We start from the raw sequence: 24719 nt of genomic DNA, 5'->3' as shown, positions 1-24719 counted from the left end.
ACTAGCTGTGTGCTAGTGGCTATAATTTGGGAAGAGTCTGCAGGAGACAGACATTGAACTGTGTGTAAGCCAGGAGGCTGAATCATTGTTTTGTTGGTGGATACCCCTGCGTGGGAAGCATTATGTTATGGGACATTTTCATTTAAATAAAAGTGGGCTAAAAAAGGCCTTGAAAAATAAGCGAGTAGCTGTGTGCGTTTAAAAGCTCTACCACGTTGAAGCGAGTTCGCACAGTATTTATAGAGATACATGTGGCAGCACTGTTGCTGCAGACAAAATGGAGGAGTGGTTATGGTGGCATTGGCTGTACTTGTAGAAAAAAGTGACAGCCACTATCAGTATCTATGCCATTGCACATCTGGCAAATTACAAACTACAGACAATTTAGACAATATTAGCAAAATTCTCTTTATTAATATAAATGTTTCATGGCACATATATTTCAGATACAATATATATGTATATAAAAACAATAGGTAAGTTGGTATTCCTACATTTACAGCACCATAACTAGGATACGAGTCATCTCATACAAAGACTCGTCTTGTGCACACAGTGAGTGAAAGGAGCTCAGCACTCTCCTAGTGAGCGTTTCGCTCTGTGCACACTCACTTCATTATCCAGCATTTTTTATTCCTACAGCACAACTGTCCAAAGCAACCTCCCCAGCATTTCAGGAAAGGCAAAATGACATGCTATAATATCTGGGTTCAGTCTAGACTAAAAATAAGAGACAACATAATGCTTTCAGGTTGTTTTCAGTTTTTCTACATAAGGCATTCAAAAGATTGGAATTGCAATAAGTTAGACAATGTTAAATGGCACAAAATAATGGCTCTAATGCATACTATAGAGTCTCACTATATTCTCTAATTTATATAAAAGGAAATGAATGTTTGTTGGATATATAAATACAACATTATGAACCTAGAGGAACGTGGAACATCCAGGCGATTTTTTTTCATTGGTTTTATGTGATTTCCTTCAACTTTAGTACATACTTATGTCCATCTTTGCTGTTTAGGCTTTTTTTTCTATTCTGATTCAGGGATTAATTTATATAAATGTAATAATCAAAAAATAATGCAGTGATGTTTCCCAAACTAGGTAATCAGATATTATTATTTATTATTATTAATTTGTTTTGACTAGCTAGATGATATAGTTGAGTTAGGTTTCCATGTCTAAATAAATATAGAAACATACCAATCTAGAAGTTTACATTTCTTTCTAAAGGCAAACCACATATTGCATAGAACAAGTATAAAAATAACCTGTCACGTATTCTTGACTATAAAAATATATTTAATATTTTTTGGTAGTGAGAACCATAATATGATAATAGGGAGCCTTTTTAAAGTGAAGCCAAGTTGGTGCTTGACATAACACGGGCTCTACATCTCTCTCACTAAGAAAAAAATAGAATTTAGTAGAGGGGCCCATTTTCTATATTTCAGTGCATATGCTCCAACTGCAATTCCAGAAGTTTTCAATGGAGAACATTTACTTCTCACCAAAAGAAAAATCTTAGAATTCTGATAAAGTGATCATTTGTTACCACTAAATTCCAGGAGAATTTTTGTAAGGTGTGTTTTCAGTAGTAGTTTTGTGAGATGTACAAACAAAAAAGCCCCTTTATGCTCCATGTATCCCAGTGTACCTGCATCAATTACTTTTGCAGTAGTTTTTTCCCTGTACAAAAATGTGCTAGATAGTTTGTAGACAGTGTAGCCTAACCAGGCCACTCATAACTGACATACGAAAAATGTTTTTGTTAGGTCTATAGACTTTCCATCATTTCTAGATGTTAGCTACACAGGAGAGCAAAGCCACACAGGAGAGCAAAGCCAATCAGTACTGAGGTCTAATGATCAATTATTTGGAACATCATGAGTTTTAATATTCTTGATTAATAGAGCTTGGCAAGAGCTTCGCTCTCCACTGATCTATGCAGAGTTGATTACTTGTCAAAAAAAAAAAAAAGATTTCTTGAAGTAAAATAAAAATGACAGTAGTGGACAGCAGTTTGAAGTCTCAATGTCTAAATGCAGACTGATATATTGCAAAATTAAGTTCTTTTCTTTGAAATATTATTTGTCATTTTAAATATTGATGTTGCTTCTGCAAACTCATTTTAATTGTGTAGCTTTCTCCAGTGTTTTAAAAACAAATAAGCTTATTTCCATAAAATTGCAATAATGCAGGTTTATAGGCAACCATATACATATTACAGTGGTGTTCTACCTCATAAAGTAATACTTTGTGTATAACCTTCATTCCTTCTAGAATATCACAAATTCAGCCCATTTCAGTCTGCAGGCTGATCCTTCCTGCCACCACTTTATATCTATGCTCAGTAGTAAGCACAATAAATAGCCTTCAGATATATGCTGAACTTATAAAATGAATTAAAAATAGCCAGAATGCTATAGAATACGTATCTATGTCACCACTGAAATGTAAGTCTGGATAAAATAAAAAATATTTAGTACATAGCTGGCATATGTGCACATTTTCAAATGTTGCCTCTTTAGAAAAGCTGCAGGGCCCGATCACTTCCTGCTTGTACTTTTCTATTGTCCACAGGCCAAGAAGGCCTTTTAATAGGGTCGACTGCACCTTCATTCGTCTTACCTAAAAGGCAATTGGGTTGGGTTCCCATATTCAGCTTTGGATAAACTCCCTGTATTCCTTCTCCACAGTCTGTGTCAGCATTAATGGGATCCTGTAGGAGTCTTTCTTCATTGGGAATGGGACACGTCAGAGTTTCCCTCTCTCGCCACTATTAACTCTAGAGCCTTTCCTATGCTGTGTGCAGGCCAACCCCTATATTAGTGGCATTACGATAGGATCTTAAATCAACAAAATCTCAGCATACATGGACAATCTACTTTTCTTCCTTAGTAATCGGCTGTAATTCTCCCAAACCTTATTTTAGAGTTCAAAATATATGGTGAATATTTCCTGAATCTAACTTTACCCCAAACAATAGCTGCAAGCAGAATTTGCATTCAAATGAGCTTCCTCTCATTTTAGATAGCTGGGTATTCATCTCCCCAATGCTTTATTCAAATTATTCTCTTTCAATTTTGCTTCTTTAATTTCAACATTACAGACATAATTGTAGTCCTGGTCGGCCAAGAACCTCTCTTGGATGGGGAAGTGCAACACTATTAAGCAAAACATCCTTCCTCGCATGTTCTATTTGTTTCAGACAATGCCCATTCATACCTATAAAATATTCCAAATCCCTTCTAAATGATTTTGTATGGTCTAACAAACCAGCACTCCTGAAACATTCCATTCTTCAAAGGATGAAAAAGTCTGGAGGGATGACACTGCCTGACTGTACTATCTAGCCACCCAGCTGACAAGGGCACTTGACTGCTCCAAACATCAAACCTTGAAATAGTGGGTATTGCTAGAACAGGCAGCTTCCTCTACAACCTTTGAGGTACTTTTGTGGTCCCCCAAAATGCCCAAGCCGGAAGTACAGTACATAAGCACTCTACTATAGGGGCAACTTGGAAAGCATGCCATATAGCTTTTGACTCCTTCAGGATAGCTCCATCACCTTCACCTTCTGATGCGAATGGCCTGTGGGAGACTATAAGCCCCCCTTCAACACTTTGATCAGGACCACTGAAGATCCTTTTTCCTTGCTCCGCTCATATGCCCCCCAACAGAGGCACCTCCCCTTTTCAACTTATTTTCCTTCCTCCTCACTGTCTTCTATACTACCCATCTGACGCCATCTTCTCTTTATAGACCTCACCACAGGTTATTATATATTCCTTAATTTAGATTCCCTCCTTAAGTTTCTCTGACTCTGGACTATATGGGCTCTAACCATAGTATAGCACATCTGGGCCCCCTTATGCGAAAGATCTCTACCTTACAAAAGACATAATGCGTTAACTCCTTTTACTAAGGGCCCTGGGACCTCCTTGGTTACTACTATCCGTTCTAATATTATACCTCAGGAGCCCTGGACTGTTCCTTGTTGAACGCTATAATCATTCCTGTATGTATTTTTGTAAAATTTTCATAATGTGGAATGTTTTTCAGATTGCCACTGTAGTCTGCTCTCTGTCAAACCTAAACCGCTATGCAATGGATTTTTCTATTTGTTTCCATTTTGTTTTGTGTTGCAAAAGATAAAACGCTGTAAATAAAGAATGCAAAAAAAAATACCTGTTCATCTACCAGAAATCCAGTATTCCTGCTGCACTTAAATCTCAGGCAGTCCTGTCTATGTTTTTCCCTTCTCCCTATCTTCTCATCTTCATGCCTCAAGGAAAGGAGGTATTTTGTTTTCCAGCACAAGAAAGTGGCCAACTCAGTACAGTATGTTGGCAGCTCACTGGATTTCTGGCAGATCAATGGATATTTTTCTATATGTGCAGCATTTTTAAAAAGACAAAACATAAGGAATAGTGCACGTATAGCAGATATGAATCATACATGTTTTTTGTATTAATTTTTCCCAGAAATGCACTTAAAGCGGGACTAAAGCCTAAGGAAACTGCAATATTAGCCACTGTTTGATGTGCAGCCACCATGGTGTTGCACAAGTGATCAGCTAAGACAGCAGCCATTTGATGGCTTGACAGTTCAGTTTAGAGCTAACATAAGCACTCTAGTAACTGTCACAGGCATAGTTCATGCCTTGAAAGCAACTGTTTTGTTAAACCGTTAAATCTGTAAGTTTAGTTCTGCTTTAAGAGTTTACTTTCCTGATAGAGATGTAAATGTTAAAACATTGGTTATATTCTGTCTAATGACTTTGTTTGGAGATTGTCCTCTTAATGCTAAAATAATGTTCTACAGGGAACTTAATAAATTAAGCATATCATTATGGATTCCCTATTAACCTTCATAAAATTAAATGTTAATATTTTCTGAATTATATTAAAGTATCAAAAAATGTAAAAATGGCATATGGAAACTATTTGCATCCTAGAGACGAAGACTTTGAAGGTATACAATAATGACATAACGAAAAACATAAAATAGTGTGTTCAGTTCAGCTTGCTATAAAATGAATGCAGTGCAGATAAAGCTATTAAATATAATACAATGACATGTGATTGACCTTTGGTGGCAGTGTTTTTTTTTATATGTGCAGTGCATCACTAGGGGAAAAAGACATAATATTTGTCACATTCTTCCCCTAATATCTCACACACGCATGGGCGTAAAGAGGTAGCTCAGTTGTGAGTCAAAGTACATACTGCACATCCGTTCATCACTCTATTACTTTCCCTTTTCACTAAGAATAGAAAAATACTGGTGCTCCATTCTCTTGTTTAATGCTTATAAAAGAGCAGATTTTTTTTGTATCAAAATATATTTTTGTGCTAGCCCATAGAACATCAAACTTCTGTCCCATCATGTAAGTTATTGTGAACTTTCACTTCAAAGTTCATCTGTTTGATCTTGATACCTTTGACCTCATAGCTATCTTTACTTTCATTGAGAAGGTTGACGTTCCTTACAGTACAATGCTGTCTGTTTAAGTTCTTTTCCACACGCTCTATATTTTTCCTTGAAGCATCCACTTTGGTGTTTAGTGGATATTCTTCTGTGGAATCCTTTGGCGGCATCTTTTTCTTATTCTTCCTGCATTTCTGTACTATGAGGCACACAGACAAGAAAACAAGCATTAATAACATTATGGCTGCAAATGCACTTCCAATGGAAGCGCCTGTTTGTGATGCCGCTGTAGCAGCTGTTTCCACTTCTAAATTCAAAGTCTTCATGTTTGTGCCATTCTTAACTTGATCTCCTTCATTGTCATAGATCAAAGAGTCATCTAGTGTCAGCCGCCCATTCTTGTCCACTAGATCCCTGCGGCCACGTCTCAGCTGATAGGTTAGAGATCTCTGCACTCTGGGTCCTGCCATTGTCTCTGGTCCAATAATGTAGATAACTTGAAGGTACCACTGATGCCCAGTTTCAACCTTTCAAATAAAAAAATATTTTTTTTCAAATTGTTGCATCATTTGTGAATTATATAAGAGCACATACACAAAGGCACATATACCATGTTCTGTTTGTGTCATATTCCGCTGACCCTAAGGGGAAAATAATCATGTTTTGGAGCTGTATGCAGAGTTCTCCCCACCCCCGTTGACATGATCTTCCAGTGTGGTGGGGGTTATTAGAATTAAAGTGTTACTAAACCCAGGGCCCTGCATTCACTATATCTGGTCTCCCACAGTACACAGAACATGGAAATGCAATTATTTTAGTAATTATAAACTGCTAAATACCTTTTCTCATCAGAAGTTAGAGAAGTCTTGTTACTTCTATCAGTGTCCAGCCGAGCACTGGGTAAAGCTTGTAGGAGGAGTTTTCATTCTCCCCTGATTGTCCTATGAGGCTGCAGGACCCCTTACCCTGTCTGGACAGTGCTGATTGGCCCTGTGCTGATCACATGCACTCTCCCAAGAAAAAAAAATAAAACTCTATAGCAATACACACCAAACTGAGCATGTGCATGGATTGGGGACAGAATAAAAGGGGCATCAGAGAAGACAGGATCATACATCCTTTTTACACAATGCAGAGGATTAACCCCTTAGGTTCCACAGTAAGTATAACAAGTATGCTTTATTGCATATACTGACTGATTTTACTGTTGTGGGTTTAGTAACACTTTTAGGAACTGTCAAAGGCTCTCATCAAGCATTCTGTCCACCCAGCAACTCATTCATTCATAGAAGCCATACTACAACTTCTATTAATGAAATGTGATCTATGAATTGAAGGCAGACCTATAAATCATCCACCCATCCTCCATTCATAGAAGCTGTAGTACGGTTTCTATGAATAGTGGAGCTGGGCATAAAGGCCTGTCACAACCACCACAGTTCTAATAACCCCCACTGTATCTAAGGATTGCAGAGGAGGGGGATTTCACCTAACAGCCTAACAGAACAGGCATCAGTACAAATGAGAACAATATGCACATTCTGCTGACTGTAAGTTATGTCCATTTTGCTGATTTTTGTGTTTTTTTATTTTGGCTGCACTTAGGCTTGAAGGTATCTATCGTCAACACTGAAAGCCACATTTCTCAACCTGCGGCAAACTGGTTACTTCAATTGTGGCTGGTGGTAATTGTAACTATGGCTAACATTACTCTAATGCACACAAGGTTCCAACGCATACCATTAGAGATCTGCAAAAGCTATGTCATCAGATTTAACTATTGGTCCGTGAGTCCATTAGTCAGAGTTTTGGGTCTATAGTGATGCATTGGAAGGAGATGTTTTAGGTGTGGCTAAGGATGACTTTGGAATTAGATAAGCCCCTGGCATTTTGTTCCCAGGGTGCTCCTAGCTTTTAAGATACCCTGAAGCAACCCTAGCTGCCTCCTTTGCAAATGTATTTAGCAGGTGTACATAAATTAAAGTGGTTCTAAAGGCTCAACTGTCTGTGTGTAGCAGCCCCCCCAACACTTACCTAAGTCTTATCCCGATCCAATGTTCAGTTCTCTGGGGACTCTCACTCCTGATTGGCTGAGGCAGCAGCGGGAGCCAATGTCAAGCAGAGCCAGTGAGCCAATCAGGAGAGGGAGAGGCGGGCTGAGCCACAGCTCTGTGTGTGAATGGACACGCAGAGCAACAGCTCAGAAGCGTGCCTGTTCGGGTGTCCCATAGAACGCTGCTTGCTGTGGGGGAAACCAACATGAGGGAGAGGCCAGGAGCACTGGCGGGGGACCCGAGAAGAACCACTGCACACAGCAGGTAAGTGTGACATGTTTGTTATTTAAAAAACAAAACAAGACTCTAGTATCACTTTAAGTGTATGCATATTATTGAAATCAATATAAAAGAGTAGATTTCCTTTTGTGTCATATTTGCATGAGTACCTAGGAGTGAAATGTGTCAACATAATGAAATAAAGGGCACTCTGCTACTATTTTGTTGCTATAAAGCAACATTGTGTGTCTGGTACATTACATGTTGGATGACTGAAGTGTATTCATCATATTTGATGTAAGATACCACAGCACTAGTTATAGGTAAATTACCGTATTTTTGCTCCATAAGACATACTACAAAAGATGACCAGAGACTGCAGACATAGTGCAGGAAATGGCCAGAGACTGCAGATGTACTACAGGAGATGACCAGAGTCTGCAGACATAGTACAAGAGATGACCAGAGACTAGACATAGTACAGGAGATGACCAGAGACTGCGGACACAGTACAGGAGATGACCAGAGACTGCGGACACAGTACATGAAATGACCAGAGACTGCAGACCTTTGGGGACCTGGGAAGGGGGGGAGCGGGTACCCGAATTTGACAGGTACCCGCTCCCACTTCCGCTACGATCGCCTAGGTGACTGGAAGGGGGAGTTGTCCTCCCCCATAATCTTCTGGGACACGTGACAGGTCCCAGAAGATTACGGGGCCATTAACAAAGCACAGCACTTCTTGTGCATGCACAGTGGTCACGCAGCTGTGAAGCTGCAAGCTGTCACAGCTGGGTGCCCACACTAAAGATGCCGGCGCCAGGGAGAGAAGACAGCCGGGGGACCGAGGTACAGATAAGTGGCTGTATTTTAAAAGTCAGCAGCTACAGCTTTTGTAGCTGCTAACTTTTTTTTTTTCAGCTGGAACTCCGCTTTAAGGGGCAGCTGCTTTGGGCCCTGACTGCCACAGAAGAGCCGAGCGGCCGGCCCGGTATTCTAACATGGTGGTGGCGACGGGGGGAATACTGGGCCGGCCACTCCATATTCACTCCATAAGACACACATACATTTCCCCCCATTTTTTGGTGGGGAAAAAAGTGCGTCTTATGGAGCGAAAAATACGGTATACAAAAGGATTAATTTAGGTGTGTTGCTATAAATGTCTTAACTACCCTGTATTGTTAAGCTCGATGGGTAAAACACCTGTTTTCTGAATAAAGTTGGTTTATTTTATTTTGAGGTTGATGTAAAAATGTGTACTTTTGCCAGTAGCAATAATAATAATAATAATAATAGAAAATAGCCCACCTTATACAGGGCATCAACTTTCATAGTGAACCCGTCCACTCCTGGCAAACCACCCATAGCATGGAAATCCGGTTGATCTGAAGCAAAGCCAGCTTCAAACGGAACGTCGTGGAAGTATATATCAGTAACTTCTGGCTGGTTTCGATCCTGCAGAATTTAGAGTAAATAGGAAATAAGTTGTTTATTACAATCTTTTGTTTAACAAACTCTACAAGACATAAGCAAAATTACAAGCACACGTCATTACATGCTTGTATACACTTTTAACATGGACTGTAGCATTAAATGTTCATTTATTTTATCATGTTATTGGAAATTACAAGCTAACAACAGTTTAATTTAAACAATTAACTAATTACCAGTGCCTATAAATAGTAGATTATTGTTATTTATTTGTAGAACTGCCAATTGTCATGGTTTGTATAGAGTGGGGATTGATCTTAGCCTCTATTTTTTAAGGCAACAAGAAATGCATATTACACAAAAGAAAACACATGATATAAATATACTGTATACACCATACTGGCATATACACTACTCAAAAAAATTAAAGGAACACTTTTTAAGCAGAGTATTGCATCAAGTCAATTAAACTCCTGGGATATTGATCTGGTCAGTTATGTAGCAAAGGGGGTTCTTAATCAGTTTCAGCTACTTTGGTTTTAATGAAATTAACAACAGGTGCACTAGATGGGCAACAATGAGACAACCCCCAAAACTGGAATGGTTTTATAGGTGGAGGCTGTGATAATTGTGTGCACAGATATGGACAATGACAACCATAATTTGGATCATACTCTGCAAATGTCATTCTTACTCCAAATCAGTTCCCCCTCCCTTTTGTTGAATGGCATGTGGTGTGTGTGTATACTGGGGTCACAAGGACATTGGGCACAGCTGGGTACGCTTCATGGTTGTAAACCCAATTAGCTGGTTCCGTGATGTCTGACAGACCCTTGCCTTGGCCGGGTCGTAAAGCTATGAACCAGTCAGTCACTGGACATGAAAGCACTCCCGAGTGGCAGTAAAACATATATTGGCTACATATAAGTATAAAGCCAGCACTAATATAAATTAATCATAAACAGAGCAGCTAGCAAAAGGAAAAAAACTCTAAATCCTTCAAAATACCAGATAAAAAATTGCAGCGCTAAATACTAACAGATGTCAATATTGGTGATATAATGCAACAGCGATAAGATGGAGAGCAATAGGAAGTGATCAGTGCAACGTCCTGAATGGATGAAAAGGTTAATGACATAAACGCACAATATAAGCACACCACTCTTTGCCTATACCACAAGGAGTCACGAGCACCATATTTTATTGAGTATGTGGAGGAGCCACGTACCATCTGCACGCATTGGATGAAATAGCCACTTATTTATGGAAGAAGTTTTATGTACTATGTACGTTTATATTGTGCGTTTATGTCATTAACCTTTTCGGCCATTCAGGACGTTGCACTGATCACTTCCTATTGCGCTCCATCTTATCGCTGTTGCATTATATCACCAATATTGACATCTGTTAGTATTTAGCGCTGCAATTTTTTATATATTGGCTACATCTTTTTCTGTAAATATTTTTATTGCACCATTTTGACCTATTTAGTAAAAAATCCTATTTTCTGAAAAGTGTTGAACTGTTGCTAAAGCTCTTTAATGCAAACTAAGAATCCCTGTCTCTGAAGAGTGCTACTGTGTGTTATAAAACCTCTGTATACATCTGCCTGTGGTGACAGTGTGTATACAGATGCTTATTCAAATATCATAGTGTTACTGCTAAGATTTGTGAGTTTCCTCATTCTCTTTAAAAAGGTGGTGGTGGTGGCCGTGTGAAGAGTTCATTGCGTAATTAACCTGACCCAGTAACAATCGCTCTCAGGCTGCGGGCACATAGATTGTGGTCCAGTGAGCTGGAAAATCTTTGTGCAGGGTGCAGCTGTGCAAGTGGCAGCGCGGTTTTAGATTGGCTAGTCCTTCGGTCACAAGTTGGTGAGAAGGACTGGGGTCTGACGCCACACCCGTCACAGAGGCCACTGACATTTTCTTTCCCTACTCATCTTTTCTGACTGTTTTTCACTAGTTTTGCATTTGGCTAGGGTCAGTGTCACTACTGGCAGCATGAGGCAATACCTGGACCCTACAGAGGTTACACAGGCAGTCCAACTCCTCCAGGATGGTACATCAATATGTGCCATTGCCAGAAGGTTTATATGTGTCTCCCAGCACAGTCTGAAGAGCATAGTGGAGATTCCAGGAGACAGACAGTTACTCTAGGAGAGCTGGACAGGACCGCAGAAGGTGCTTCTTTGAGCAAGGATGAGCACTTCCAGAGCCCTACAAAATTATTTCCAGCAGGCCACTGGTGTGAATGTCTCTGACCAAACAATCAGAAACAGACTTCATAAGGGTGGCCTGAGGGCCTGACATCCTCTAGTGGGCCCTGTGCTCACTGTCCAGCACCACAGAGCTCAATTGGCATTTGCCACTAAACACCACAATTGGCAGGTCCGCCACTGGTGTCCTATCCTTTTCACAGATGAAAGCAGGTTCACCCTGAGCACATGTGACAGACATGAAAGGGTCTGGAGAAGCCACGGAGAATGTTATGCTGCCTGTAACATCATTCAGCATGACCGTTTTGGTGGTGGGTCAGTAATAGTCTGGGGAGGAATATCCATGGAGGGATGCACAGACCTCTACAGGCTAGAGAATGGCACCCTGACTGCCATTAGGTATTGGGATGACGTTCCTGGAGGATGAAGGAATTTATACCATTGAATGGCCCCCACGCTTGCCTAAATCTAATAGAACACCTCTGGGATATTATGTTTCGGTCCATCTGACGCCGCCAGGTTGCACCTCAGACTGTCCAGGAGCTCAGTGATGTCCTGGTCCAGATCTGGAAGGAAATACCCCAGGACACCATCCGTCGTCTCATTAGGATCATGCCCCAACATTGTCAGGCATGCATACAGGCACGTAGGGGTCATACAAACTACTGCGTACCATTTTGAGTTGCTGCAATGAAATTTCAGCAAAATGGATTAGCCTGCTGCAGCATTGTTTCAGTTTGATTTTCAGGGTGTCTTTGAATTCAGTCCTCCGTAGGTTGATAATTTTCATTTCCCTCAAACAATGGGGCATCCTTACGTTTTTAACACATTACCCAGTCCATATCGGTAAAGATATCCAGCATGAGATTTTTCCCTATTGAGATCTGATGTGTTTTCAATGTGTTCCTTTCATTTTTTTGAGCAGTGTACATTTGGAAAACAGAAAACAGTTTCCACTGCATAAGTCTAGGTTCACACCTATATGTTTTCCATTGCATTTTGCAGAAATGTACAGCAGTCCACTTAACATGATTTGCTATGGGACAAGTTCATATCTCCACATTTTCACCTGTTACGTTTTTAGTTCTGTAGGCTTCAATGGAGACGCTGCAGAAAAGCATGTAGATGTTGATGCATTTTTGATGCATTTTGCATTTTAATCTGCCCAGCAACAAGTTGGGAAAAAAACCCGCAAAACGCATAAATAACGCATGTGCAAAAACGCACCTCAAAAAGCACTACAGAAACAGATGAAAGGCAAACTGCATAGGTGTGAACCTAGACATACTGAATAAATACAAGATAATATATATACAATGTACAATGAATAGTAAGAGCTAACCTACACAATCAGTTTTAAGCTGTTACTAATAAGATTGAACCACTTCATGGCAATCCCCTCATTAGCACAGAGCTACACATGGGAATTTTATTAGCTCTATCACAATACCATAATAGCTGGAGAATAATTGCTATGTGTACAATTGATTGCTAAACAGAAGGAATATATGGCTCCCTAATCTCATATAGTCACAACATTGTTACAAGATCTCCACTTGAAGACATTACCCCTGCATTTACAGAATTTTACCAGTGACTACTGTAATAGGGAAAATCCTGAACTTGCCAGTAGTTGTCACAACAGGAGATGAAAGCATATTTTCCAATGGGGAAATCTGGTAACAGCTGTCAAAGGTAGGATTTATCCTCGGTTTGCAGAGATTTCATGTTAATTCCTTCAGTGTATCATTGCGACTGGATATGTTGTTAAATTTTACCCACTCTATCTATAAAATATGTCTAGAGTTCCACTTCATAGCTCATTGAGAAAGTGGAGCTGTTGTCAATAGCAACCTGTGATATTCCATATTTTTTCAGTGTCAGGAACACCTACAGTATATTTATTTTTATTCTGCTTTAATAAACCAGCCTTACTATACATACTTCTCCCGTGTCAAACCTAACTTAACAAACATACTATAAAAGCAGACTTCTGCAAAACCCATTATAATAATTGTATGTATACGATCTACTACTTACCAAGAGCAAAAACCGGTGCTTCAAGTTTTTATTAGGTTGAATACAACCATATTGAGGCCCTTCATTATAAATAGTTCCAGTTGGGTCAAAGAAAGGTACATATCCATCCTTCCCAGTGCAAAGGTAGACCTTCTCCAGCTGCAGTTTGTAGGCAGAATTGAGGTTCTGGTCAGGATTCCATAGTACCCTTCCATAAAGTGTTTGCCCTACAATACATTATGCATTAAAACTAAAGAAAAGCAGTGGTTTGCAAGGAATTTAAGTGTTTTTTTTTTTACATATGTTCAATATACCAGTGCTTCAGGACTCTTTTAACCTAATTGTTTCACAAACCTGAGCAATACAAACTGAGAGTAATAGTAGGAAACAAGTGAAACCATATAACAAAATGATCCCTACATCAAAAGCTAAGGGCAGCTGAATTTCTAGTCAAATCTTATCTTGGCCCTGATCTCTCTACCCTACAAGTGCTCCTATTAACCGGGAAGGCATTTTTTTACATTAAAGAACTAATAGAGAGGATTAATTGGTAGAAGAGGTGGGACCAAGCTTGATTTATCGGTATACAGCGAACATAGATAATAATCACCCCCCCCCCATTTAAAATTATCACATTTTGTTGCTTTGAAATGAAGACAGACACAGTTTTTGTTTTATCCAGCTGTATTTAAGTTGTGCAGCTTATAACATCCAAGTGAAAGATATAACACCAATATGTCAGGAACAAAAAAAAAATAGAATCACTGAGTTGGAAAAGGGACCATCCCCTTGTGTCAGTATTTTGTTGAATCACCTTTTGCTTTACTTACAGCCTTTAGTCTGTCGGGATATGTCTCTACTAACTTTCCACATCTAGACTTTGCGATATTTGCCCATTCTTCTTTGCAGAACTGCTCAAGCTCAGGTAAATTTGATGGTGACCATATGTGGACTGTAGTCTTCAAGTCATTCCACAGATTTTCAATGGGGTTGAAGTCTGGGCTCTGACTAGGCCATGCAAGGACATTCACCTTTTTCTCCTTCAACCACTGTGTGGTTATTTTTGCTATGTGCTTTGGGTCACTGTCATGTTGAAAGGTAAACCTTCTACCCATTAACAACTTTCTGGCAGAGGGCAGCAGATTTTCCTCAATAATTTGACAGTATTTTGCCCCATCAGTTTTTCATTTTATCCTAACAAGTGCTCCAGTCCCTGTTGCAGAGAAACACCCCCATAACAGGATATTACCAGCTCCATGTGTAGGAATGGTGTTATTTGGATGGTGAGCCGTATTGGATTTCCACCAGACATATTGTTTCGTGTTGAGGCCAAATAATTCAATTTTAGTCTCATCTGACCATAACCCCTTTTTCCATATGGCCCCAGAATCTTCAAGGTGCATTCTGGCAAAGCTTAATCATGACTGCATTTGGCCTTTCTTGTTGCATTTTTCTTGTGACCTTCCCATACAAGCCACATTTGTGGATAATTTGTGATATTGTTGTCACATGCACACAATAAAATTCCTGCAACTGCTTCAGAGTTTCTGTAGGGCTATTGGCCTTTTGGTATCCTCTCTGACCAGTTTCCTTCTGACTCATTCATTCAGTTTGGAGCGACATCCTGATCCAGGGAGGGTCTGTATCAAATACCTTCCACATCTTAATAATAGACTTCACTATGCTTCTAGGCATTGAGGTAGCCTTTGAATTTTTTTGTATCCATCTCCTTGTGCCTGTCCACAACTTTACCCTGCATATCTTTGATAGTGCCTTGCTACCCACTGTTGATTGTTTGCCTCAGTTGCACTGCCAGGGACTGAAATGCTCCAGGAAAGCTCTTTTCATGCTGAGCTAATCAAAATTACCACAGCTGATCACAGCTGAAAGTCAAATGGCTTTGTATACCATTGAGGTGATTAGCTACACCTGATTGAGTTTACAAGTAATTTTTTAGGAGGGAGTTGATCCTTTTTCCCAATCAGTGTGTCTGTTTTTGATTTTTTAAAATGTGTTTCTGACATGTTGGTATTATATCTTTAATTTGGATGTTCTAAGTTGCACTAAGTAAATACAACTGGATAAAACAAAACATGTGTCTGTCTTCATTTCAGGTTGCAAAGCATCAAAATGTGATTATTGTAAAGGGGGGCAATTCATTTCTATACTCGCTGTATATAAGATTTGAAGATAATTAAGCTGCCTTTATCTGTACCTCTCTGTATGAATAGTTTTAAAATGTACTTTTCACTGAAGGTAGCCTCTATATATTCGCCATTATATGTTTAGTTTGCAATGTCTAGGTTTCAGACAGGTTCCTTTCATTTGGATTCATAACATGCTTCAATCTTCCTTTTTTTCCACAGGCAGTAAACCTCTTAGCTAACATGTCATACCAATGGGTTAAAATCAAACATGCCCTACTTAGAAACAAATGAAAATGTAAATATGTAACACGCAAGAAAACTTTAACTACTCTGCATGAGTGGAAGCAATATCCCCCATGCTGTGCCTATATGGATAGCAAGATTTCATATTTTGGCACAACATAATTGATGGAGTACTGCATTTTCATTAAAGTATGAGTAATTAATCAAACTCAAGAACTTGTTAAATTCGAGAGTTTTGATAACCAGTTCACTATGTATGTGGCTTGTGATGAACCTCTTCTCAGTAAACGTCAAGATAATAGATTGGTGGATGTTATCCACTGCGTACATTGTTTTGGCTTGAACTGGGAATTTATGATGAATCCCCCCAACAGCTGCCCATCTCATTCTGCTAAAGGTTCTGTGTAATCACCTGTGTGTGGATGAACTGGCTGAGATGATTTTCCTCTCCTCTAAACAGAGATATGTTTGTGCAAGATTAGTGTACAAAAAGATAAATGCCTGATGTTAGCATTTCCCGTCATGTCAGAAAATTGTCCCACTGATTTCAACAAGATTATAAGGTGTCATTCACACACGGCAGTTATATGCGTGCCCCGTGCAAGGCTGCGTTTTTGTCAGCAACATGGGGATGCACGCAACATGTACTGCATGCATCCCCATGCCCGCACCCACTTGGATGTCATATTGGGACACAACAGCTGTGTCCATGCAGCTACTGCGTTTCAATAGACAACAATGGGACAGCTGGCACGGGGATGTATTAAACAGCATGCCAGCAAAATACAGCCCTGAAGAGGATGCACATGTAATCATCCAGGGTGAACAAGGCCTTACTGTATATTTTGGATCATGTTTATAGTTTTGATTATACTCATTTTGATATTTGTATTACTATTGCACAGCGGCATGTTAAATATTTATCTATCTGCGATTGCATGGACTATCACTTATAAGCGACTTTTTCCATGAATTCTCTTAGCAATTATTTTTACAGGGTAGGTTGCCAGTTCTTTCCCCAACCCCTACCATGCAGGAAATCCCACATGGCCAGGGATGAAACTAGGACAATTTAGACAGGAGCCAATTAACCTACCAGCATGTCTTTGGAGTGTAGGAGGAAACCGGAGTACCCAGAGGAAACCCACGCAAGCACAGGGAGAACATGCAAACTCCATGCAGGAGGCGCCATGGTCGGGAATCAAACCCATGACCCATTTACTGCAAGGCAGACTTACTAACCACTAAGCCACTGTGCCGCCCATGTTAAATATACTACTCACAAAAATGATATTTGCATATCAGACACTGTTACCTTTGGAGAAGGCCCCTTTATAATCCATCTCGGCCAAGGACATTTCAGTCTTAGTTGGGTCCATCAAGAAGATCTTTTCATTATTGCACAGCTGGAACTCAGTGTTTAATGAATATACCACTGGGACTGGGCGGTTTGTTTGCTGGAATGCAATGGGAATAAGAAACCTAAGGCGGCAAAATTTGAAAGACATTGGTTATTTATGCATATAACATTACATATTCTTATTAGATCTACTCAAAATATAAACCGTAACTAAACAGATTCAGTGCAGGGGCTGCTCAGTTAGTAACACATACTGTATTTAGTAACCTAAATATGGGTGTAACATGTTACTAAAGGTGAACTTATCCTTTAACCATTTGCTGCTCAGTCACAGTAGATTTACTGTGACCAAGAGGCAGCTGAAAGCTCAGCAATGTAAATACTGCTGACCCGTGCTGTGGTTGGGCACAGTGCAGTTTTGCCAACAGGTTTCGGCTAATGATTTATGACTGAGACCTGCTGATCTGCAGTGTCCAATCACAGCACAGAGTCCTGTGTTTACAAACACACAGGGCTCTGTACACAGAGGAGTAATCTGGCTGTTTCTTCTCCTTGCAAAGCAGGGAGAAAAAACAGCCAAATCTGTAACTAAAAGCAGCACAAATTACACACAATACGTTTGTTAGACACAGTTGACCCCTTAATTGCCACTTGATGTTAACACTTTCCCAGTCAGTGTCATTAGTACAGTGGCAGTGTACAGTATTATATCTGATCACTGTATTAGTCTTACTATTGATGTCAGTGTTAGTCAGTGTACCTCACAGCGAGGGCCTGTTAGCGCCAGACTGCTGGCCACACTATCACAGTCCCACTAAAAGTCTCTGATCACTACTTGTGCCATTGCCAGTTAAAGTATCACAGTGCTGAATTGCAAAAAATGCCCTGGCCATGAAGGGGGGTAAAAGCTTATGGAGGTCAAGTGGTTAAAATCCACAGTTAATACACTATGTACTTGAGACATGAAAAATGGAGAGGAAAAATGTGAACCTATGATTCACAGCAAAACTTCTTATGAGGTTAATTTTAGATGTAAAATCAGCAACAACTTTTTCTTTTAATTTTGCAGAGAGTGAATAAGGTTTAGAATCCGTTTGTTGTCTCAATCCTCAATGGGAAGCTTATACTTTTTTTTTTCTGTCACTGGTACCACACAGAAAATAAAAGGAAACTCTCCGGCAGATGGTAATACTTTTATTCCCTCAACAGGGATACAGAAAGCAGTAAAAAAGAAAAAAATTATAAATTCGTATCCCCAAACCAACCAAAGCAGAAACTGACAGAACACAAATTAACAAATAAAAATGGGCAGCATAGTGAGTAAGCGGTTAGCACCTCCGCCTAGCAGCACTAGGGTCATAGGTTTGAATCCCAACCACAGCACTATTGCTGTGTCTGTGTGGGTTTCCTCCCACACTACAAAGACATGCTGGTAGGTTGATTGGCTCCTGTTCAAACTGGCCCCAGTATGTGTATGAACATGAGTTAGGGACCTTAGATTAAAAGCTTTGTGAGGGCAGGTATTAATGTGAATGTACAAAATATATATGTATGTGTAAAGTGCTACACAAATTGATGACACTATATAAGTACCTGCAATAAACATAAAGGAAAGGGACAGACTTGGGAAATAGCTAAGAGAGGAACAGTTAAAGTGGACATTTCAAAACAAAGTGAAAGCTTTAATAGGCTGACCTACCTGCCTGTAATTCTGTGTACAGAACAGAAAAGTGACCTGGTGTGCAGTTATCAGAGTATTCCTAATGACTGGTAGCCAAGCGACTAAGACCTCTTTAGGTAGCACAGAGTTGAACTAAGTTACAAAGGAATTTGTCAGGAAAGCTTCTGTACATTTTTTACGCAGCTACATATTGTAACAAACATTTCTGTTTTCCATGCTATCTTTATGTGGCTTTTAGAACTGTGGGTCAAATGGACTTGCAGATTCCAAAGTAAGGATTTACAGGGATGGCAAGCATCCTTGAAGAATGCCAATCACTGCACCCTCTGCAAAGACCTCCCAAACTGCTGAATGCGTGAGCTCCCACAGTTCCTGAACATGATATTGACATATGCCTTTCCAAGTATCACAATACTCAGTAAAATGTGAATCTCTGTCCCTACAGCTGTACTATTACAATGTAATAACACAGTTCCGTAAACCACTTGAAGAGTAAAAGATTCTTCCAGCAAATTCTTTAAGAGAATATTTAAGCAATATCAGATGCATTTTCTGACCTTTCAGGAGCATGGGCTGTGCAGGCCAGAGGTTTATCTCCAGGGTCAATCCAAGGCTGGGTAGGCTGTACTGTGCAAGGGATGAGATAGATGGTATACTCCCCTGAGTAGTCCTTCCTGGAAACAAAATAAGTGTTAACAGCCTAAAACATGCAGTTGTATCTAATTTACATTATACTATTGTTTTCACCTGCTATAGGAGCTGGTTGCTCTCCACAACTGGTATGGTGAGTCAAAGGTCTGGGCGCTCCACAAGTGCTGAAGGTCAAACTCAATGCCGCCCAAATGATCAGGTGCAATAATACGAGATTTAATGTCTGGCAATGTGTGATGCTCCATAACAAACTGACCTGTGGAAAAAATGAAACGTAATTTGATAAGGATACGTAAACATCAGTTGTGCATGGAAGAAAGCAGATTTTTATGAGAGCAAAGGACGTCCGATCGGCTGCACTCCAAACAATCCACTTTATTGAACCAAGATAAAACTAATACAGAGAGTGAAATACAGAGGGGGACTGGCAGGCAAATGCGTTTCACGCTAAAGACAGAACTTATTCATTACCATATTGGGGTAAAGAATAAGCGCTGTCTTTTGAGTGAAAAACGTTACCTGCCAGTCCCCCCTCTGTATTTCCACTATCTGTATCTTGGTTCAATAAAGTGGATTGTTTGGAGTACAGCCAATCGGACATCCTTTGTGCTCATCTATGCAGCACACGAGCTGGGCTAGCACCTACAGGAGGAGTTGTGCTTAGAGATTGGGAGTCTCTCTACCTTGAGCAGCGGTAATACATATAAAGCAGATTTTTACATTAGCATGGGGAGAAGATTTTTACATTAAGAGTGGTTAGACTGTGCACAAACACAGAATTTAACAAAGGACTGAGTGATTTTCTTACAACTAATGATATCCACAGTTAGCCTTTATTTGTTAAAGGAAAATACGGGAACATTTTGATCCAGGTAAGATTTTCTTCCCTGCGTGGCAAAATGGACAACCACTTCCCACATTTTTAACTTTTATTTTAGAACACTTTCCCATTGCATGATTGTCCTACTTTGTATACTTGTAAGATGCAGTGTGTATACTTCTAAAGTTATCTTTCTTTCTCCATAATCCATGTCTCTCATCTATTCGTGATGTTATCCATCTGCCCAGTATTATTTGTAATATCCCCCTTGGTTGTTCTGGAGTATGCATATATTTTCTATTCACAATATAAAATGTTAGGATGTAAATTTAAAATCAAATGCTGGGGAAGAGTAAGAGGGTATGACATCACCGTGAGCAGATAGATTTGCTGGATTCATACCTTTCTTTACAAGTTTTAATGTGTTTTCATGTACATTATCAACAATAGTGCATTTAAATGTGTCCTTTTTGTCTTCAGCAAGCCTTATAATGGTCAACAATGCATTACATAAATGTGAACTATCATCATTTAAAACAATGGCCAACCTTTGCATTACAACACACACAATAAAATACATAGGTGAAATGGGCCTTAAAATCAGTGTATGTCAGTAGAAAGAAGGAAAGAGAAGGAAGGCAGACACGTTGAGGATGGTTAACTAAAGCAGTTGAAAATCTTAACTCAATAAATTGAAGCCGTATTCACTTTGCATACCCAATCGTGTGCAGATTAAATAACTATGCAATATTTAGATTTTCACATGATTAGATATTTAAATTGGATCATTACTCTATTTATTGAATGATGATTCTCAATTCCTTTATTATATCGCCTACTCTTGAAGGTACAACAAATCTGTTTTCTCACACATTCTTTGGTGCCCTGACTGTGCACACAATAGTATTTACATGTTCTCAGTCACCTCTGTAGATATAGGCATTGTTGAGAAATTCATCTTCAATGTTCACCCAGAAATCGTATTATTCCTTTCTATTACACCATAATTTTGGCAGCCTGCCAGCCTTTTAATGTAATCACAGTTAGAACCCAACTGAAACCAGCTTTTTGAGTCTTTGTGGTGATCTTTATGGACTCTTTACTTTACAGCACATGCAGCTAGCGGGGTAGGTGAGGGCTTGTTTTGACCGCTTGCTGTCCGCCCTATAGCAGAAATACTGCTATAGGGTGGCACGGGTGTGCAAAATCACGTATATATACCGTAGATAAAACATTTGAGCTTAGATACTCAATTCACAAAGCTTTAACTCAAGAATAAGGATCTTTTTTTCCAGCCCTGTGATGTTTTTTTCAAATCTCATTGAAAATATTTGCAACTTTTGCAGAAAAGGATCCTTATTCTGGTATGTTAGCTTTGTGAATTTACCCTGATAACATTTTACATTAATATGAGTGTTACCTCTGAATTTGGCATGAGTTTTAAACTCTATCACCAGACGTCCATCTTCACGGATATATATGCGAATGATCTGCAGCCTGGCAGACAGAACACTGTCTGTCTGTATACCTGTAAGTTAAATCAAAAACAAGTGTCAATATTTACAGAGTAGAAAATGTTATGATTTCTGCCAATATCCCCTGTTAACTTTTTGGCACTGTAAACTGCTGCATTCAGTAATTTCAAATAATTCCTTATCAATGTCCACACTGTTCATTTCCAAAGCACAATCACTGAACATTCACATCACATTCACCAATATCTTCATTGCATTTACCCTTTAATGCCAGAAAATGGAAGCAAATTCAGGCAGAAAAATGTATTTGAATATTCCCAGTACTTCTGTAAAGACCCATATATGCATTGTGTTATACTTCTTTTTTTCTCAAACTAGCTGAACACAAACACTGCATTGCTAATAACCTGATTTGGGCTCTAGAGTAGTCAACATTCATCCTAATATTCCTTCATAGTGACAATAAATCTTACCAGTTCTCCAGAGGACTGTGTCATAAAAGAATGAGAATTCCATCTCTGTGTGGTGCTCCAATGATGCCCACCCTCTCGGAGCAGTCACATATATGTATGATACGTACAGTGGAACATGAACAGTTAAAAAGGACTGGGCCGAGTCTCTCACCTTTAAAGGGTTATGAATAAAGACAATTGTGGCATTAAACATATAATCTAATATTACAATTTACTTGTGACACAGGTTACAGAACAGCAGAAGTAAAATGCAAATCTATATTTTTAGTACCATATCGTAATAGCATATGTTAATAAATCACATAAGCTGAAGAAACAACTTGTAAAACCATATTTCATTTTATTGCATAGGGCCTTAGCATATAATGAACCAAACATCAGAAATACTATATATATATTTTTATTTTTTTTTTGTAAATTTAGGTGCATGCTAAGTAATTTGTAAGGGCATGTTCATATTTTTCCATTGTATTACTGTACTGCACTGACATGTGTTAAGGCAGTCCATTACTTTGAATGGGCCTCCAATGAACCACAACGTATTCAATGTATTCAAAATAAACGGCACCACAAAGTGCATATGCTTTGCACATTTTACCATTCTTTACTGCAACTCTGAGGTGTGAATGGGCCCTTAGTGAATCACTTAACGGTAATTATTAACTGTCATTACGTAGCACAGCACATTTCACTTGGTGCAGAGCAGAGTGGCTGGCAGGTGTACCCCCACCCTCTGGTTACATAAACCCATTCAGAGCTGCAATCGGCATATCTCACATTACACTTTTTAAAGTATCTAAACCTAATAAATCTGGTGGAGGGAGGTGGGGGAACCACACTAACATTGCAAACCTGAACACAAAATAGACTTTTCGCTATGGAGACATGAGAAATAATATCTTTCAATATATGTATATGCTTGCATTTCTGGACACATGCATTCCTAGTGTATACTGCTGCACATATGTACAACAACATGACAGAACAATACCTGAAAGTCAGCTGTAACAGCACCACCACAAACATCAATGAGTTCAGTCATGTCATAATAGGCATCAAAGGTCCAAATGCAACTCTTCAGGTTCAGGTGTTTATATAGTTGCACAGTCTTTGGCTCTCTTACATTAGGATCAAATTGGTAAGGTCGGTCATAGCCAGGTCCCACAGCAATGCTGTCATATGTCACCTCATCTAAGAATCCTGCCTCTGAAAACATATAAAAATATTTAGGTACCAAAAATAAAAGCTTTGTTACCTCTTAGTATTGAGCCTTTCATATAATATATCAATCAAGCGATATATAGTAATAAGCGCAGAGAACATAGTCTACATATACTACTACTTACTGATTTATTTATAACCTGGTGCACAGGCACCTGAAATAATGACATACTGCAAGTGATAAAAAAACGTTGACTATGAAATGCTGTGTTTAGTTGCCTGTGGTTGACTGTCGCAAAGTTTGCACAGAAGGCGGTCATAGGGTATTTATTTAACAGATTGAAAAACAAACTCAGTGTATTAGATAAGGGACTTGAATATCTCAACACAGCCTATATAAAGGCACATTTATCAACACAATAAAAATAAGATGTCTGTCCCAACTTTAAAAAATTGGAGAGCATATCCTAGACACAGTTTTGTGCTTCTTCCAACAAAAAAATGTAAAGAAAAATGTTGTGGTTCTCTATACAAACACAAGCTTTTTCCTGTCCAGTATGTCTGCTGTAGAGAGACTGTTTTCACCTACTTTACTCATTGCTAGTTTAAGATCTTAAATGATATAAGCCTAGTAGTATGCTGGAAGAATAATGAGAGGCACTGTCTTATAATTAAAAAAATTAGGTCAATAGTGTAGATAAAAAATAGGCATTTTGACTGGCCTATAAATTCCTTATCTTGCTGCTGATCACTATATGGTAGATTTTGCAGCAGACGCTAAGCAAAGCATCGTGGCCATGGCATGTAATCAGCCCCATCCGTTGCCTATTGCAGCTTAAAGTGTTACAAAACCCAGGACCCTGCATTCACTATATCTGGTCTCCCAAAGTACACAGAACATGGAAATGCAATTATTTTAGTAAATATAAACTGCTAAATACCTTTTCTCATCAGCAGTATATAGCAGTCTTGTGATGTTTAGCGAGCCAAGCACTGGTTAAAGATTGTAGGAAGAGTTTTCATTTTCCCCTGATAGTCCTATGAGGCTGCATAACACCTGACCCTCTGTCTGGACAGTGGTGCTTGGCCCTATGCTGATCACATGCACTCTCCCAAAGAAACAAAAAACTCTCTAGCAATACACACAAACTGAGCGTGTGCAGAGTGACTCCTAGAGCTCTATACTATCAGCAGATGTACTGGGGAGAGTAGAGGAAGGGGAGGATCAGAGAAGACAGGATCAACCAACCTTTTTACACACTGCAGAGGATTAACCCCTTAGGTTCCACAGTGAGTATAACAAACATGGTTTACTGCATATACAGACTGAT

General features: G+C 39.3%; 1 protein-coding gene across 1 annotated transcript in view; it reads right to left on the bottom strand.

Annotated features, from left to right (window-relative positions):
* Positions 1-394: 394 nt before the first annotated feature.
* The window catches only part of FRAS1 (Fraser extracellular matrix complex subunit 1), a 680896-nt gene continuing 656571 nt past the window's right edge, over positions 395-24719 (bottom strand). Inside the window, exons 66-74 of the mRNA XM_089676214.1 lie at positions 23219-23433; positions 22228-22378; positions 21700-21807; positions 19556-19715; positions 19366-19482; positions 17083-17249; positions 13399-13604; positions 9018-9164; positions 395-5963 (exon numbers count right to left, since the gene is read on the bottom strand). Coding sequence (XP_089532340.1) covers positions 5376-5963; positions 9018-9164; positions 13399-13604; positions 17083-17249; positions 19366-19482; positions 19556-19715; positions 21700-21807; positions 22228-22378; positions 23219-23433 — 1859 coding nt within the window. The 3' untranslated portion in view covers positions 395-5375. The remainder of the gene's footprint in view (positions 5964-9017; positions 9165-13398; positions 13605-17082; positions 17250-19365; positions 19483-19555; positions 19716-21699; positions 21808-22227; positions 22379-23218; positions 23434-24719) is intronic.

The sequence above is a fragment of the Staurois parvus genome, unplaced genomic scaffold, assembly GCF_062004578.1.
Source record: "Staurois parvus isolate SC_StPar_1 unplaced genomic scaffold, SC_StPar_1.0 ptg000013l, whole genome shotgun sequence".
Taxonomy (NCBI): Eukaryota; Metazoa; Chordata; class Amphibia; order Anura; family Ranidae; genus Staurois; species Staurois parvus.
The sequence above is the reverse complement of the archived record's forward strand: the minus strand, read 5'-3'. Positions and strand labels throughout refer to the sequence as shown.